Here is a 15000-nt window from a genome sequence, read left to right on the forward strand (position 1 = left end):
CACCTGAATAGACCTTACAGGAAGGCTGAGTGTGATCCCACAATAATTGGAACACACTTTCCGTTTCCCTTTTTGAAATAGAGGGACCACCACCCCAGTCTGCCAATCCAGAGGCACCGCCCCCGATATCCATGCAATACTGCATGGACACGACAGCCCCACAGCCTCCAGAGCCTTAAGGAACTCCGGGTGGATCTCATCTGCCACCGAGGAGCTTCTTAACTACCTCGACAGCCTCAGCCCCAGAAATAGGAGAGCCCACCGCTGAGTCCCCCAGGCAATGCTTCCTCATTGGAAGACATGTAGGTAAGATTGAGGAGGTCTTCGAAGTATTCCTTCCATCGATCCACAACATCTCCAGTCCACATCAGCACTACACCGTCCCCATCATACACAGTGTTGACAGTGCACTGCTTCCCCCTCCTGAGGCTGCGAATGATTGTCCAGAATCGCTTCGAAGCCGTCTGTAAGTCGTTCTCTTTGGCTTCTCCGAACTCCCGAGTTTTTGCCTCTGTATCCGCCAAAACCGCACACCGCTTGGCCTGTCCGTACCTATCTGTTGCCTCCCGAGTCCCATGAGCCAAAAGGACCCGATAGGACTCCTTCTTAAGTTTAACGGCATCCCTGACAGTTGGTGTCCACCAGCGGGTTCTGGGATTACTGCCACGACAGGCACGAACCACCACATCTCAGATCAGATGCAAATTGAGACCACATTCATACATTCCTCTGCTTTAAATGCTCCCCTGTCACAGATAGACGGTCATAAAAGCAAGATGTGCTGTGTGAAATGAGCAAGGCATTCATGTTTTTAACACGAATAGGAGGAAATATTCCCACACTTGACCATGTTTTCACCCGCAACGTTGATGCGAGTGGCGGTGCTGACTCACGTCACTCCGGAATAACACGAGTGACGTCACGACTATGTCAACAAATGTATTTGTCGGCAGCAAATCGTATTGCCGACTGTACAAAACATTATATTTAATTTGTTTTTACGTAAAAACACTCATTTTTAAAGGCCTACTGAAACCCACTACTACCGACCACGCAGTCTGATAGTTTATATATCAATGATGAAATCTTAACATTGCAACACATGCCAATACGGCCGGGTTAACTTATAAAGTGACATTTAAAACTTCCCGGGAAATATCCGGCTGAAACGTCGCGGTATGATGACGTATGCGCGTGACGAAGTCAGAGTAACGGAAGTTATGGTACCTGTAGAATCCTATACAAAAAGCTCTGTTTTCATTTCATAATTCCACAGTATTCTGGACATCTTTTGCAATTTGTTTAATGAACAATGAAGGCTGCAAAGAAGACAGTTGTAGGTGGGATCGGTGTATTAGCAGCGGACTACAGCAACACAACCAGGAGGACTTTGTTGGAGCGCTAGCCGCGCTAGCCGCCGACCTCACCTTGACTTCCTACGTCTCCGGGCCGCCAAACGCATCGGGTGAAGTCCTTCGTCCTTCTGCCGATCGCTGGAACGCAGGTCAGCACGGGTGTTGATGAGTAGATGAGGGCTGGCTGGCGTAGGTGGAGAGCTAATGTTTTTAGCATAGCTCTGTGAGGTCCCGTTGCTAAGTTGCTAAGTTAGCTTCAATGGCGTCGTTAGCACAGCATTGTTATCCTTCGCCAGCCTGGAAAGCATTAACCGTGTATTTACATGTCCACGGTTTAATAGTATTGTTGATTTTCTATCTATCCTTCCAGTCAGGGGTTTATTTTTTTGTTTCTATATGCAGTTAAAGCACGATGCTATCACGTTAGCTCGTAGCTAAAGCATTTCGCCGATGTATTGTCGTGGAGATAAAAGGCACTGAATGTCCATTTTGCGTTCTCGACTCTCATTTTCAAGAGGATATAATATCCGAGGTGGTTTAAAATACAAATCCGTGATCCACAATAAAAAAAGGAGAGTGTGGAATCCAATGAGCCAGCTTGTACCTAAGTTACGGTCAGAGCGAAAAAAGATACGTCCATCACTGCCTCTCAAGTCGTTCACTGTAACGTTCCTCATCTACGAATCTTTCATCCTCGCTCAAATTAATGGGGTAATCGTCACTTTCTCGGTCCGAATCTCTCTCGCTCCATTGTAAACAATGGGGAATTGTGAGGAATACTAGCTCCTGTGACGTCACGCTACTTCCGGTACAGGCAAGGCTTTTTTTTATCAGCGAGCAAAAGTTGCGAACTTTATCGTCGATTTTCTCTACTAAATCCTTTCAGCAAAAATATGGCAATATCGCGAAATGATCAAGTATGACACATAGAATGGATCTGCTATTCCCGTTTAAATTAAAAAAAATCATTTCAGTAGGCCTTTAAGGGGGTGGAGTTTTTTATTTTGCCGTGGCGGGCCGCCACTATTAATTCGATGTAGGGGAAGCCCTGTAAATTGGATTTGAGTGTGTTTCCATAACAGGATGTGAGCTTGCAGTGTATTTGGTGTCAAACACGAGCGAGCGAGCAGGGTGTCTCACACGCAGCAGAGTAGCAACTGCAGAAGGAGAAAGACTTATGGTGGGCTTCTAACCCCTCCCAGTGTAAAGAGACCGATCAAATAAGAGGCTTAAAGACCATGAGAAATCCACACATATTCACTATTTGTGTCGCGCATTGCTGACTCAAGGACACGGTGAGAAAGTACATTTCCGCTTTATTACGTGCGCACGAGTGAGGGAGGGTAATCCTCTGTAATACTTTGTTTTTAGCACTGTAGATTAGGTCGCAGGAGTCCAAAGTGCGACCGGGGAGACGTTTGCGCCCCGCAGCTAATTTTTTAGCTGCTTGCCTCACGTTCTAAAAATACTATTAAAAAAAAAAAACATGAAAAAGTGGAATAAAAAAGCAAATGTAAACAAAAAAAAGTTGCAATGTCATGCAGGCTGTTTATTTTTCTTTAAAGCTAAAAAAAAAAAGAATGGACTCATTTTTTTACACTTTTATGAGTGGGGCTCTTATTCATCCCTTAGAATGTATATGGGATTTTTTTTTCAATTCCATCCATCCATCCATTTTCTACCGCTTATTCCCCTCGAGGTCGCTGGGGGCGCTGGAGCCAATTATAAATCAATGTTGTTATGAATTATTGACCTTATTAAAGTTCACATTAAATATTCCACTTTGAAATATTTTTTAGGGAAAATATTGCATATTTTTGTGTATCTGCCATAAAAAAACTAAGTACACAAAAAAAAAAAAAAAAAAAAACATTAAATCAAGCTGAGATTCAAGCAAGTAAAAAAAAAATAATATTAAAAAAAAAAGTCTTATGTTTTACACTTTTATGAGTGGGGCTCTTTTTGATCCCTGATCATTTTTATGCGATTTTGTTTTCAACTGTCATTGTTTAAAAAAAAAAAAGACTCAAAATCAATGTTGTTATGAATTATTTACCTATTTAAAGTTTACATTAAATATTCCACTTTGAAATATTTTTTTGGGAAAATATTGCATATTTTGTGTGTCTGCCATAAAAAAAACTAAGCACATAAAACAAACAAACAAAAAATACATTAAAAAAAGTATATCAAGAGATTCAAGCAAGTAAAAAAAATAAAAATAAAAATAAATAAAAAAGTCTTATGTTGTACACTTTTATGAGTGGGGCTCTTTTTGATCCCTGAGAAAAATTTTTTTTCAACTGTCATTGTTTTAAATGAAAAATAATCAAAATCATTGTTGTTATGAATTATTTACCTATTTTAAGTTCAGATTAAATATTCCACTTTGAACTATTTTTTTAGGGAAAATATTGCATATTTTGTGTGTCTGCCATAAAAAACTTTATCTATGACATAAGGACATAAAACAAACAAACAAACAAAAACATTTAAAAAGTTGATCTAGAGATTCAAGCATGTACAAAAAAAAAGAAAAAGAAGACTTATTTTTTTACACTTTTATGAGTGGGGCTCTTTTTGATTCCTGAGAATTTTTACGGGATTTTGTTTTCAACTGATATTGTTTAAAAAAAAAAATCCCAAAAAAAAATCAATGTTGTTATGAATTATTTACCTATTTAAAGTTCACATTAAATATTCCATTTTGTGAGGGAAAATATTGCATATCTTGTGTGTCTGCCATAAAAAACGACGTTATCTATGACATAAAGACATAAAACAAACAAACAAAAAAAACATTAAAAAAGTTGATCTAGAGATTCAAGCAAGTTAAAAAAATAAAGACAATAAAAATGCCAGACAATAAATAATATCAGTGTGCGGCCTGCAGTCGGTGTATCCTGTCATGTCTACAAGTTCAGTACAGCATTTGCTGTCCACGCTGCTTTCTATTTTTTTTAAATGTATTATTATTTTTTTTAACCTCAACTCCGCCCCCTTGCTCACTTGTCACACACTCAGACTCAGCGAGGCGCTGGAATTGCTGCTGGAAATGTCCGTGGTGGGCGGAGGCCTTTGAGTGACCTCTCCAGCTGGCACACTGTGTTCTCCTCTTATCGCCTTTGAGCTGCATCACACGCCATCTCATCAGGCCCGCCTTCCCAGGCCTTGTCCGTCAAAATGTGCTAGCAGGCGCTATTTACACAGAATATTTAGTAGATCTTCATCCTTACCTTAATTGTTTCCAAGTGGTGTCTGTAACGCGGCAGTAAAACGGTGCGTCAAACAAAACGTCAGCCATCGTCATGGATCCACTGACTCAATAACTCCACGGTGACGTTTTGTTGAATTTACTGAGGAATTTGTGAAACTGAAACAATAGCTCAACAATAGCCCCTGAATATGTGTACGCTTTATAATCTGACTAATCGCTAAAACAGTCCATGACTAATCTACTATCAAAATAATTGTTGGTTGCAGCCTTATTGTGTAGTTACACAGCATCCGACACTCTTTTTAACTTGTATTGCCAATCTTATGCTAACAACAAACCCGATTCCAATGCATATCCCCCTCCAGTCTGCGTGCATCACTTTCCAAACGGTGTCTGTAACACGGCAGTAAAACGGTTGCTCAAACAAAACAGTTGTCGTCGTCATGGACCCACTAGCTGCATTTTTTGTGGTCCCCTTTATTTAGAAAAGTATCGAAAAGTCTCAAAATACTTTTTGGTATGGGCACGACACTACTCATTACCTCACAAACTGATGCCTGGCCTGGTTGGCATCATATATATTTTCTGGGTGATGGTTAGGGATGTCCGATAATATCGGCCTGCCGATATTATTGGCCGATAAATGCGTTAAAATGTAATATCGGAAATTATCGGTATGGTTTTTTTTATTATCGGTATCGTTTTTTTTGTTTGTTTTTTTTAAAAAAATTTTTAAAAATTAAATCAACATAAAAAACACAAGATACACTTACAATTAGTGAACCAACCCAAAAAACCTCCCTCCCCCATTTACACTCATTCGCACAAAAGGGTTGTTTCTTTCTGTTATTAATATTCTGGTTCCTACATTATAAAATCAATATATATCAAAAAAGTCTGCAGGGATACAGTCCGTAAGCACACATGATTGTGCGTGCTGCTGGTCCACTAATAGTACTAACCTTTAACAGTTAATTTTACTCATTTTCATTAATTACTAGTTTCTATGTAACTGTTTTTATATTGTTTTACTTTCTTTTTTATTCAAGAAAATGTTTTTAATTTATATATCTTATTTTATTTTATATATTTTTTTTAAAATTACCTTATCTTCACCATACCTGGTTGTCCAAATTAGACATAATAATGTGGTAATTCCACGACTGTATATATCGGTTGATATCGGTATCGGTTGATATCGGTATCTGTAATTAAAGAGTTGGACAATATCGGAATATCGGATATCGGCAAAAGCCATTATCGGACATCCCTAGTGATGGTTTATTAAGTAATTTCTCATATTACAGTCTAGGGACGCCAAACTTTTTTTTGTTTCCTACTTCAAACATGGATAACAATTCAATAATACGGGAAAAAAATGTCAGTCATAAAAATCACAACGTCTTGTCAGGCTTTGTGTGTCGTCCTGGAAACGCTCCAGACGGATGGATTTTGATGAAAATGTTTCTCTTTCCCGTTTACGACGTCGCAAGGAATTGTTTTACTTCCGGACCGGCAAAAAACTACACGGGCCAAGTTTTTCAGTTCATACCGTCACACGTCACGGCACTATTCTGATGATTTTGATACCGCACCGTTACATCCCTATTTTGTTTTACATCTAAGTGTCAAGAAACCGGAGCCACTTTCATTATCATAACTTTCATTACCGCGGCCATATTTTGCTTTATTGATGCAAATAAATAGTGTTCGCTTATAAAAGTGACGCTCCTCCCATTTTAGCAAATATTTTGATTATACTGTAATCCGAAAAAAAGGACATATTTTAGAGGAGTCAGTGTACAGCTTGTTAAGCAATTGACTCAACAACCAACATTTTTGTGTCTCCTGCAGTCGTGCATGGTAGCTAGGGGTGGGCAGGGTTCACATACGGTACCTGGGAACCAATTTTCAGTGCTTTTTGTGTGTGTTAATAAATGCTAATTGTTTAATAAAATACTGTTATTTTTTAATGTAACATTTATGAAAACTTGTTTTATTATTACATGTGAGTCTCTCTTGCAATGCAGTTGCACCTCCAGGACATTAGATGGCAGTACTGTATGGTATGTTCTTTAACGAGGAAGCTAAATGTGTTATGTTGTGCCCTACAAAGTGCTTATACTGCCGGTATTGTGCTTATTACACACCAGCTGTTTGATCATATTCATTGTATAATAATAATAATAATAATAATAATAATATATTTTATTTTTAAAAAGCACTTTACATTGAGTAAACAACCTCAAAGTGCTACAGTGTATTACAAAAATAAAAACAAAAAGATAATAAAAAAATAAATAAAAATAAAAAACTAGAACAGCCAAATAGCTAGAACTAGTATGCATATATATAAAAAAGGCTTTTTTAAAAAGAAGGGTTTTTAAGCCTTTTTTAAAAGCATCCACAGTCTGTGGTGCCCTCAGGTGGTCAGGGAGAGCGTTCCACAGACTGGGAGCGGCGGAGCAAAAAGCCCGGTCTCCCATTGTTTGTAGCTTTGTCCTCGGAGGTTGGAGGAGGTTAGCCTGTCCTGAGCGGAGGCGTCGATTGGAGGATTTGGGGGTGAGTAGTTCTTTGAGGTAGAGGGGGGCATTTCCATGGAGGCACTGGTGGGTTAGTAGGGAGACTTTGTATTCAAACCTGAGTGGAACAGGAAGCAAGTGAAGGGATTTGAGAATTGGTGTGATATGGTCATATTTCCGCACTCTCATCAGGATCCTAGCAGCACTAAATTTGGATGCATTGAAATTGCCATGTGAAATCGCTAATGCTAATTGTAGCCTGTCTATGGCAAATCCGGCGTAAATTAGCATCGAGCTAGCGCATTTTTGGAAGAGCGGAGCCTCACGTAACACATGAGTCTTTTCTACCAAGCACACTTGCCTGGTCGGTGTTGAAAATTGCAACATTACTTCGAGGGAGTCCGCTCTCAGTGCTGCTTGAGTGATTGTTTACGTGAGCCGCTGTTGAGTCACGTGCAACAAAGGTATCCAAATATGGCACCGTTTGTTTTTAGGTGAGTCGATACTTGGCAGTACTGACGGTAACACTTGGAAATGTCCGTTTTGGGTCCGGCGCCACCAGCCTGAAGATGTTTTGTCGGAGATGAGCGATGTTGACAATAAGCGGGTCGTGTTTTGTTTGCGGTTTTGGCTTTAGGTCCAACAAGATGCTTGTCACTTTCCTCATTGGATGTTTTACTTCTTCTTCCAGACACAGACTGTTCAAGAGGCTCTACAGAGAACTCTGAAGTTTTACAGACAACGAGACATCAGGTAGGATTCTTCCGGGTTGTCGTCCGTCTTAGGCAACACTTTCATTTGTTTACTGCCATTGGACTGGATCCTATACCACACACACACACCTAGTTGTTGTTGAGTTCAGGGACGGGCACCGAATACGGTACTTTTTTTTGGCACCATGTTACGGTACCTGGGTTAGTTGACGACTCAACCAATTTTCTGCGCTTCGGCTCAAAAACGCAGTTAAGTGAGGCTGCACTTTTCTAAAAACGCGCTAGCTTGATGCTAATATACATTGGCATTGCCATTGACATGCTACTGAGTAGCATTAGCGATTTTAACCTTTTAATTTCAACACCTTCAAACGTGTTCGTGACAACAAATAAGATGCACGTTACAATCAAACAGCTGGTGTGTAATAAGTACAATACTTATACAGTGTTAACACTTTTTAGGGCGCAACAAAAAACTGACCAACACATCATACACGACTGCCATCTAACATATTTGCAAATGAGACTCAGAAAAATGGTAATGAAACAAGATATAACAACTGGACAACAGTTATCATAATCAAATCATTTTTTAAATAACAATTAATAGTTATTGACACACACAAATGCACCGGAAATTGGTAATGTCGATAATATCGATACCGTATCGGTTCAAATTTGAGCGGTACCCATTCCTAATTTTGACAGCCCTAAAAATCATATTTTCTAGATGTGGAATGTTCTTGTTTATCTCCCGCCATTTTCTTTGTTTCTGTTTGGGTTGTCCGCAGGTGTCCGGACTCCAGCAGGCAAAGTGAAAGTAAGGAAGACAAGTGCCCTTTTCTAGAAAATTCTGGCTCGGAAGAAGACGTTCTTCAAATCCTGAACTACATGGCCACCATCCTCGGTAAGATTTGTGCATACTATTAACCGTCACAATATACACGCAACCCCAAATGACCCGCTCACGGCCTTTTCCGAACCAGAGTCGCCGGCATGACCAGCGAGCGAGCTGACTACCGAGCTAAAAGCCCGGGCCATCATTTTGGTAGCCAGCACTGCTCTTGGGGTTGTCAGGGAGTGCGCTTTAACAACGTTCACATGACATCAGATACATTCCAATTTCACTCCCCGTAGGTGTCTTAAGTGTACTTTGATTTGATATATATTTATGTACATAATAATATAGGTATATATATATATATATATATATATATATATATATATATATATATATATATATATATATATATATATATATATATATATATATATATATATATATATATATATACTGTATGTATATATATATACTGTATGTATATGTATATATATATACATACATACAGTATATATATGTATATGTTGCCCATACATATATATGTACATATTACATTAACAAAATGGATATATAATTATACATATAATTGGATATTAAGAGTATGTCAAAGTTGGACTCCTACATTGTTTACTTCCGTGACGGCCTCCTTAAAGTTTTGTAATCAATCAGAAATATCAAACATGGATAAGTGTGGAGAGTGTTTTGCAGTTTACCCATCATGCTTTGTAATGGATTTAAATGGGCGTAATTTTGTTGACATTTTATGTTGGTGTAATAGTTGTTTTTTTTGCACCATGACTAGGGAAGGTTGTTAGCACTGGGTCATATAAGTGAATGATGTGCAAAAATCCACGCAGCGCATAACTAAAGGTCAATGACCGCACCCACGGTAATGTGTGACCATGTCTGTTGACATTTTGCGTTGGTCCGATTTATTATTTTTTCATGCACCATGACTAGGGAAGGTTGTTAGCACTGGGTCATATAAGTAAATGATGTGCAAAAATCCACACAGCGCATAACTAAAGGTCAATGACCGCACCCACGGTAATGTGTGACCATGTCTGTTGACATTTTGCGTTGGTCCGATTTATTATTTTTTCATGCACCATGACTAGGGAAGGTTGTTTGCACTGGGTCATATAAGTAAATGATGTACAAAAATCCACGCAGCGCATAACTAAAGGTCAATGACCGCACCCACGGTAATGTGTGACCATGTCTGTTGACATTTAGTGTTGGTCTGATTTATTATTTTTTAATTCACCATGATTAGGGAAGGTTGTTTGCATCGGGTCATATAAGTGAATGCTGTGCAAACATCCACGCGGCGCATAACTAAAGGTCAAAGACCGCACCCACGAGAATGTGTGACCATGTCTGTTGACATTTTGCGTTGGTCCGATTTATTATTTTTTCATGCACCATGACTAGGGAAGGTTGTTTGCATCGGGTCATACAAGTGAATGCTGTGCAAACATCCACGCAGCGCATAACTAAAAGTCAATGACCGCACCCACAAGAATGTGTGACCATGTCTGTTGACATTTTGCGTTGGTCCGATTTATTATTTTTTTAATGCACCATGACTAGGGAAGGTTGTTTGCATCGGGTCATATAAGGGAATGTTGTGTATAATTAAAGTTCAATGACGTGAATTACTAGCAGAATCTAAATGATTAGACAACTAATATGACTTAATTCTCCCCGTGACTCAGATTCACGATTATGTGGACGTTGACCTGCAGGCTGTAGTTTGGACACCCCTGCTTTAAATGTGTCTAACAACCCACACCGCCATCTTTGTGTTTGTGTCCCCTCCCTCCCAGGAGTACCATTCTTTTTGCTGCGCGAGCACTTTGGCGAGGAGTTCTTCGGCCTGTGCTTTGAGGAGAACGAACGCGTGCTGAGGGCGGTGGGCGGCAACCTCCAGGACTTTTTCAACGGCTTCGACGCCATCCTGGAACGCATTCGGGCCTCCACGGGCCGCCGCGCCTCGTCCGAGAGCCCGTCCTTCCAGTGCAAGGACCCCCGCGGGGAGGAGAAGAGTCGTAGGAAACTGGACAAAGTGCGAGGCGGCGGGGGGAAGTCGCTGCTGCTGCACTGCTTCAACCCCGCGCCCGTGGTGGGACTCGTCATGCCGGGGATTATCCGAGCCGTTTCCAGACGCATCTTCCATTCCGAAGTGGAAGTAGAAGAAGTGTCGCCGCTGACGCCCTTGTTGCCCTGTGAAGATGGCGGTTCCGCCTCACCCACTCCCACCTCGTCCCCGTTTGCCTCACCCTCCTCCTCGCCGCCTCCTCCTTCGGCCTTCCCCAACTCCGCACCCACGGTTTGCCTGTCCTTCCAAATTCAGGAAACGTGTCCCGAGCAGCTCCTCGCCAATGTTCGTTCTGGAGAAGCCCCTCCTTCGCTGTCCAACAACCCCAGCGACCTGCGCATCAGCCTGGCCACCTTCTGCCGTGCCTTCCCCTTCCATTTTGTCCTGGGCCCTCGGATGGAACTTCTTCAGCTCGGGGAAGGACTGAGGAAGCAGGCGCGCCTGGAGCCTCATCGAAGTCTCTCGTTTAGAGACTGTTTCGAGATAGTCTCCCCCAAGATGGAGCTTTCCTTCCAGAGGATCCTACTGAGTCTCGCGTCTCCTTTCACGATCCACACCAAGCCGGACGCCACGCAGGTCGGGAACAAGGAGAAGGTAGGAAAACCTTAGAATGTTTGATGACTTCAAATCTAGCAGGCACAAGACATTGATACAACGTTGATTATACATACATCCTTTAATGATTATTACGTTTGTTAGCTTGTGTGCTATTGTGTGCTTACCTGTTGTGTAGCTGCTAGCTCCTAGTTGCAACTATGATTATTTGATATTTGTTTATAATGACAAATGTTTTGTTTGAGACTGCAATATTGTTACATATGTGTAGCTTGTGTGCTATTGTGTGCTTAGCTGTTGTGTAGCTGCTAGCTCCTAGTTACGACTATATTTATTTGATATTTGTTTATAGCGACAAATGTTTTGTTAGGGACTGCAATATGTTGCATATGTCGCTCTTGTGTGCTATTGCATGCTTAGCTGTTGTGTAGCTGCTAGCTCCTAGTTGTGATTATAATTATTGGATATTTGTTCATAGTGACAAATGTTTTGTTCGAGACTGCAATATTGTTACTTATGTGTAGCTTGTGTGCTATTGTGTGCTTAGCTGTTGTGTAGCTGCTAGCTCCTAGTTGCGACTATATTTGATATTTGTTTATAATGACAAATGTTTTGTTTGAGACTGCAATATGTTGCATATGTCGCGCTTGTGTGCTATTGTGTGCTTAGCTGTTGTGTAGCTGCTAGCTCCTAGTAGCCTATAGCCTAGCATGTTTACCTTTTTGTAAATGACTTTAGGAAAATAGAAGAAATTGTTTACTTATAGCAAGACATTTAGATGGCTGTCCAGCTTTGCACAAGTAAACACTCTGCAGGACTGCTTGTATCGCAGATGATATCACACATAAGTAGAGATGAATGCTTTAAAATGTAATATCGGAAATTATCGGTATCGTTTTTTTAATTATTGGTATCGTTTTTTTTTTTTTGTTTTTTTTTATTAAATCGACATAAAAAACACAAGATACACTTACAATTAGTGCACCAACCCAAAAAACCTCCCTCCCCCATTCACACTCATTCACACAAAAGGGTTATTTCTTTCTGTTATTAATATTCTGGTTCCTACATTATATATCAATATATATCAATACAGTCTGCAAGGGATACAGTCCGTAAGCACACATGATTGTGCGTGCTGCTGGCCCACTAATAGTACTAACCTTTAACAGTTAATTTTACTCATTTTCATTAATTACTAGTTTCTATGTACCTATTTTTATATTGTTTTACTTCCTTTTTTATTCAAGAAAATATTTTTAATTTATTCATCTTATTTAATTGTATTCATTTTTTAAAAAAAGGACCTTATCTTCACCATACCTGGTTGTCCAAATTAGGCAAAATAATGTGTTAATTCCATGACTGTATATATCGATATCGGTATCGGTTGATATCGGTATCGGTAATTAACGATTTGGACAATATCGGAATATCGGATATCGGCAAAAAGCCATTATCGGACATTCCTACCTACACATAAGTAAACACTGCACAACTGCTGGTATCGCACATGATATTGCACACAAGTAAACACCCTGCAGGACCGCTTGTATCGCACATGATATTGCACACAAGTAAACACCCTGCAGGACCGCTTGTCTCGCACATGACATCCCACACATGTAAACAAGCTGCAGGACTGCTTGTATCGCACATGATATCACATACTGTTTTTTTTTTTTGGGCTGATATCAGGCCAATATCTGATATCAAGCTTTACATGCAGAAAACGATGCAAAACATTACAAATGACAATTGAAATGGAGAAATTAAGGGTTTAAAATCACTGTTACTTCTATTGAAGACTCTTGTTGGCATGTATGGTGATGAGCAAACGAAGGTGGAGGGTAGGGAATACCCACACAGATGCCACACCAGAACATGCCGTATTTCGAGTTTGTCACCGTTTCCCCTGCGTTTAGTGTCGTGGTTCCGGTTTAGCGCTCTTATTTTGGTTGCACTTCCTGTTTTGTGTGTGTTCTTCTACAGCACCTTTACACCTGCTTCCCTTCGTCTGTTTTCTATTCCACTTGAGACTATTTATGTTGTGCGGCCGCTACCTTTTGTGTTGGGAATTTGTATATTGTCTGTGGACGCTTCTCCTGCCCGTACGTCTTACAAGTAAGTGTTTGCTGTTCTCCAGCATTCCGTTTTTGTCGTTTCCTTGTCTGAGTACTCAGAAAAGAAGTTTGAGAGGATGATTGGGGACGAAATAAGAGGGTTAAACCGGGAAATAAGGGCAAGAAACTCAAAATACGGCACGATATGGTGTAACATGTCATGACAGATGGTAGACTATTTTGCAGTCGTACTTATATTCCATTTTTGTTAGCCGTCATTTGGGTGGAAGTCATGAGAGTTAAACATGTTCCCAAAGGAAGGTGGATAGTCATTCTGTTACATATTTCATCCCCAGGCCTGTTGTTGCGGCCACAAATGAATCAATCGAACTCGTCCGCTATATGCGGTTCTTTATTGATTTGAACAGTCCACAAATGCCCTCACGGGTAGGAGAACTGACACTGAGATTGATCAGTGTTGTGCTGTGGTGTGGGAACGTGGGGATCATTTCATCTTTATCAAACCTGGACCTGCTCGGTCTCTAACACTTCAATATATATATATATATATATATATATATATATATATATATATATATATATATATATATATATATATATATATATATATATATATATATATATATATATATATATGTATGTATATATATATATATATATATATATATATATATATATATATATATATATATATATATATATATATATACATATATATATATATATACATAATGTATGTATGTATGTATATATATATATATATATACATAATGTATGTATGTATGTATGTATGTATATATATATATATATATATATATATATATATATATATATATATATATATATATATATATATATATATATATATATATATATATATATATATATATATATATATATATATATATATACACTACCGTTCAAAAGTTTGGGGTCACCCAAACAATTTTGTGGAATAGCCTTCATTTCTAAGAACAAGAATAGACTGTCGAGTTTCAGATGAAAGTTCTCTTTTTCTGGCCATTTTGAGCGTTTAATTGACCCCAAAAATGTGATGCTCCAGAAACTCAATCTGCTCAAAGGAAGGTCAGTTTTGTAGCTTCTATAACGAGCTAAACTGTTTTCAGATGTGTGAACATGATTGCACAAGGGTTTTCTAATCATCAATTAGCCTTCTGAGCCAATGAGCAAACACATTGTACCATTAGAACACTGGAGTGATAGTTGCTGGAAATGGGCCTCTATACACCTATGTAGATATTGCACCAAAAACCAGACATTTGCAGCTAGAATAGTCATTTACCACATTAGCAATGTATAGAGTGTATTTCTTTAAAGTTAGGACTAGTTTAAAGTTATCTTCATTGAAAAGTACAGTGCTTTTCCTTCAAAAATAAGGACATTTCAATGTGACCCCAAACTTTTGAACGGTAGTGTACATATATATACATAATGTATGTATGTATGTATGTATGTATATATATATATATATATATATTTTTTTTTTTGGATAATCCAATCAAGACATATATATATATATATATATATATATATATATATATATATATATATATATATATATATATATATATATATATATATATATATATAT

The 15000-nt window shown here is 38.9% G+C and overlaps 1 protein-coding gene across 1 annotated transcript in view; it reads left to right on the forward strand.

The window, feature by feature from the left end:
- gucy1a2 (guanylate cyclase 1, soluble, alpha 2) overlaps positions 1 to 15000 on the forward strand; it is a 74537-nt gene that overhangs the window by 14702 nt on the left and 44835 nt on the right. Inside the window, 3 exon segments of the mRNA XM_062067249.1 lie at positions 7786 to 7847; positions 8599 to 8714; positions 10478 to 11343. Coding sequence (XP_061923233.1) covers positions 7786 to 7847; positions 8599 to 8714; positions 10478 to 11343 — 1044 coding nt within the window.

Source organism: Entelurus aequoreus, linkage group LG13, assembly GCF_033978785.1.
Source record: "Entelurus aequoreus isolate RoL-2023_Sb linkage group LG13, RoL_Eaeq_v1.1, whole genome shotgun sequence".
NCBI lineage: Eukaryota > Metazoa > Chordata > Actinopteri > Syngnathiformes > Syngnathidae > Entelurus > Entelurus aequoreus.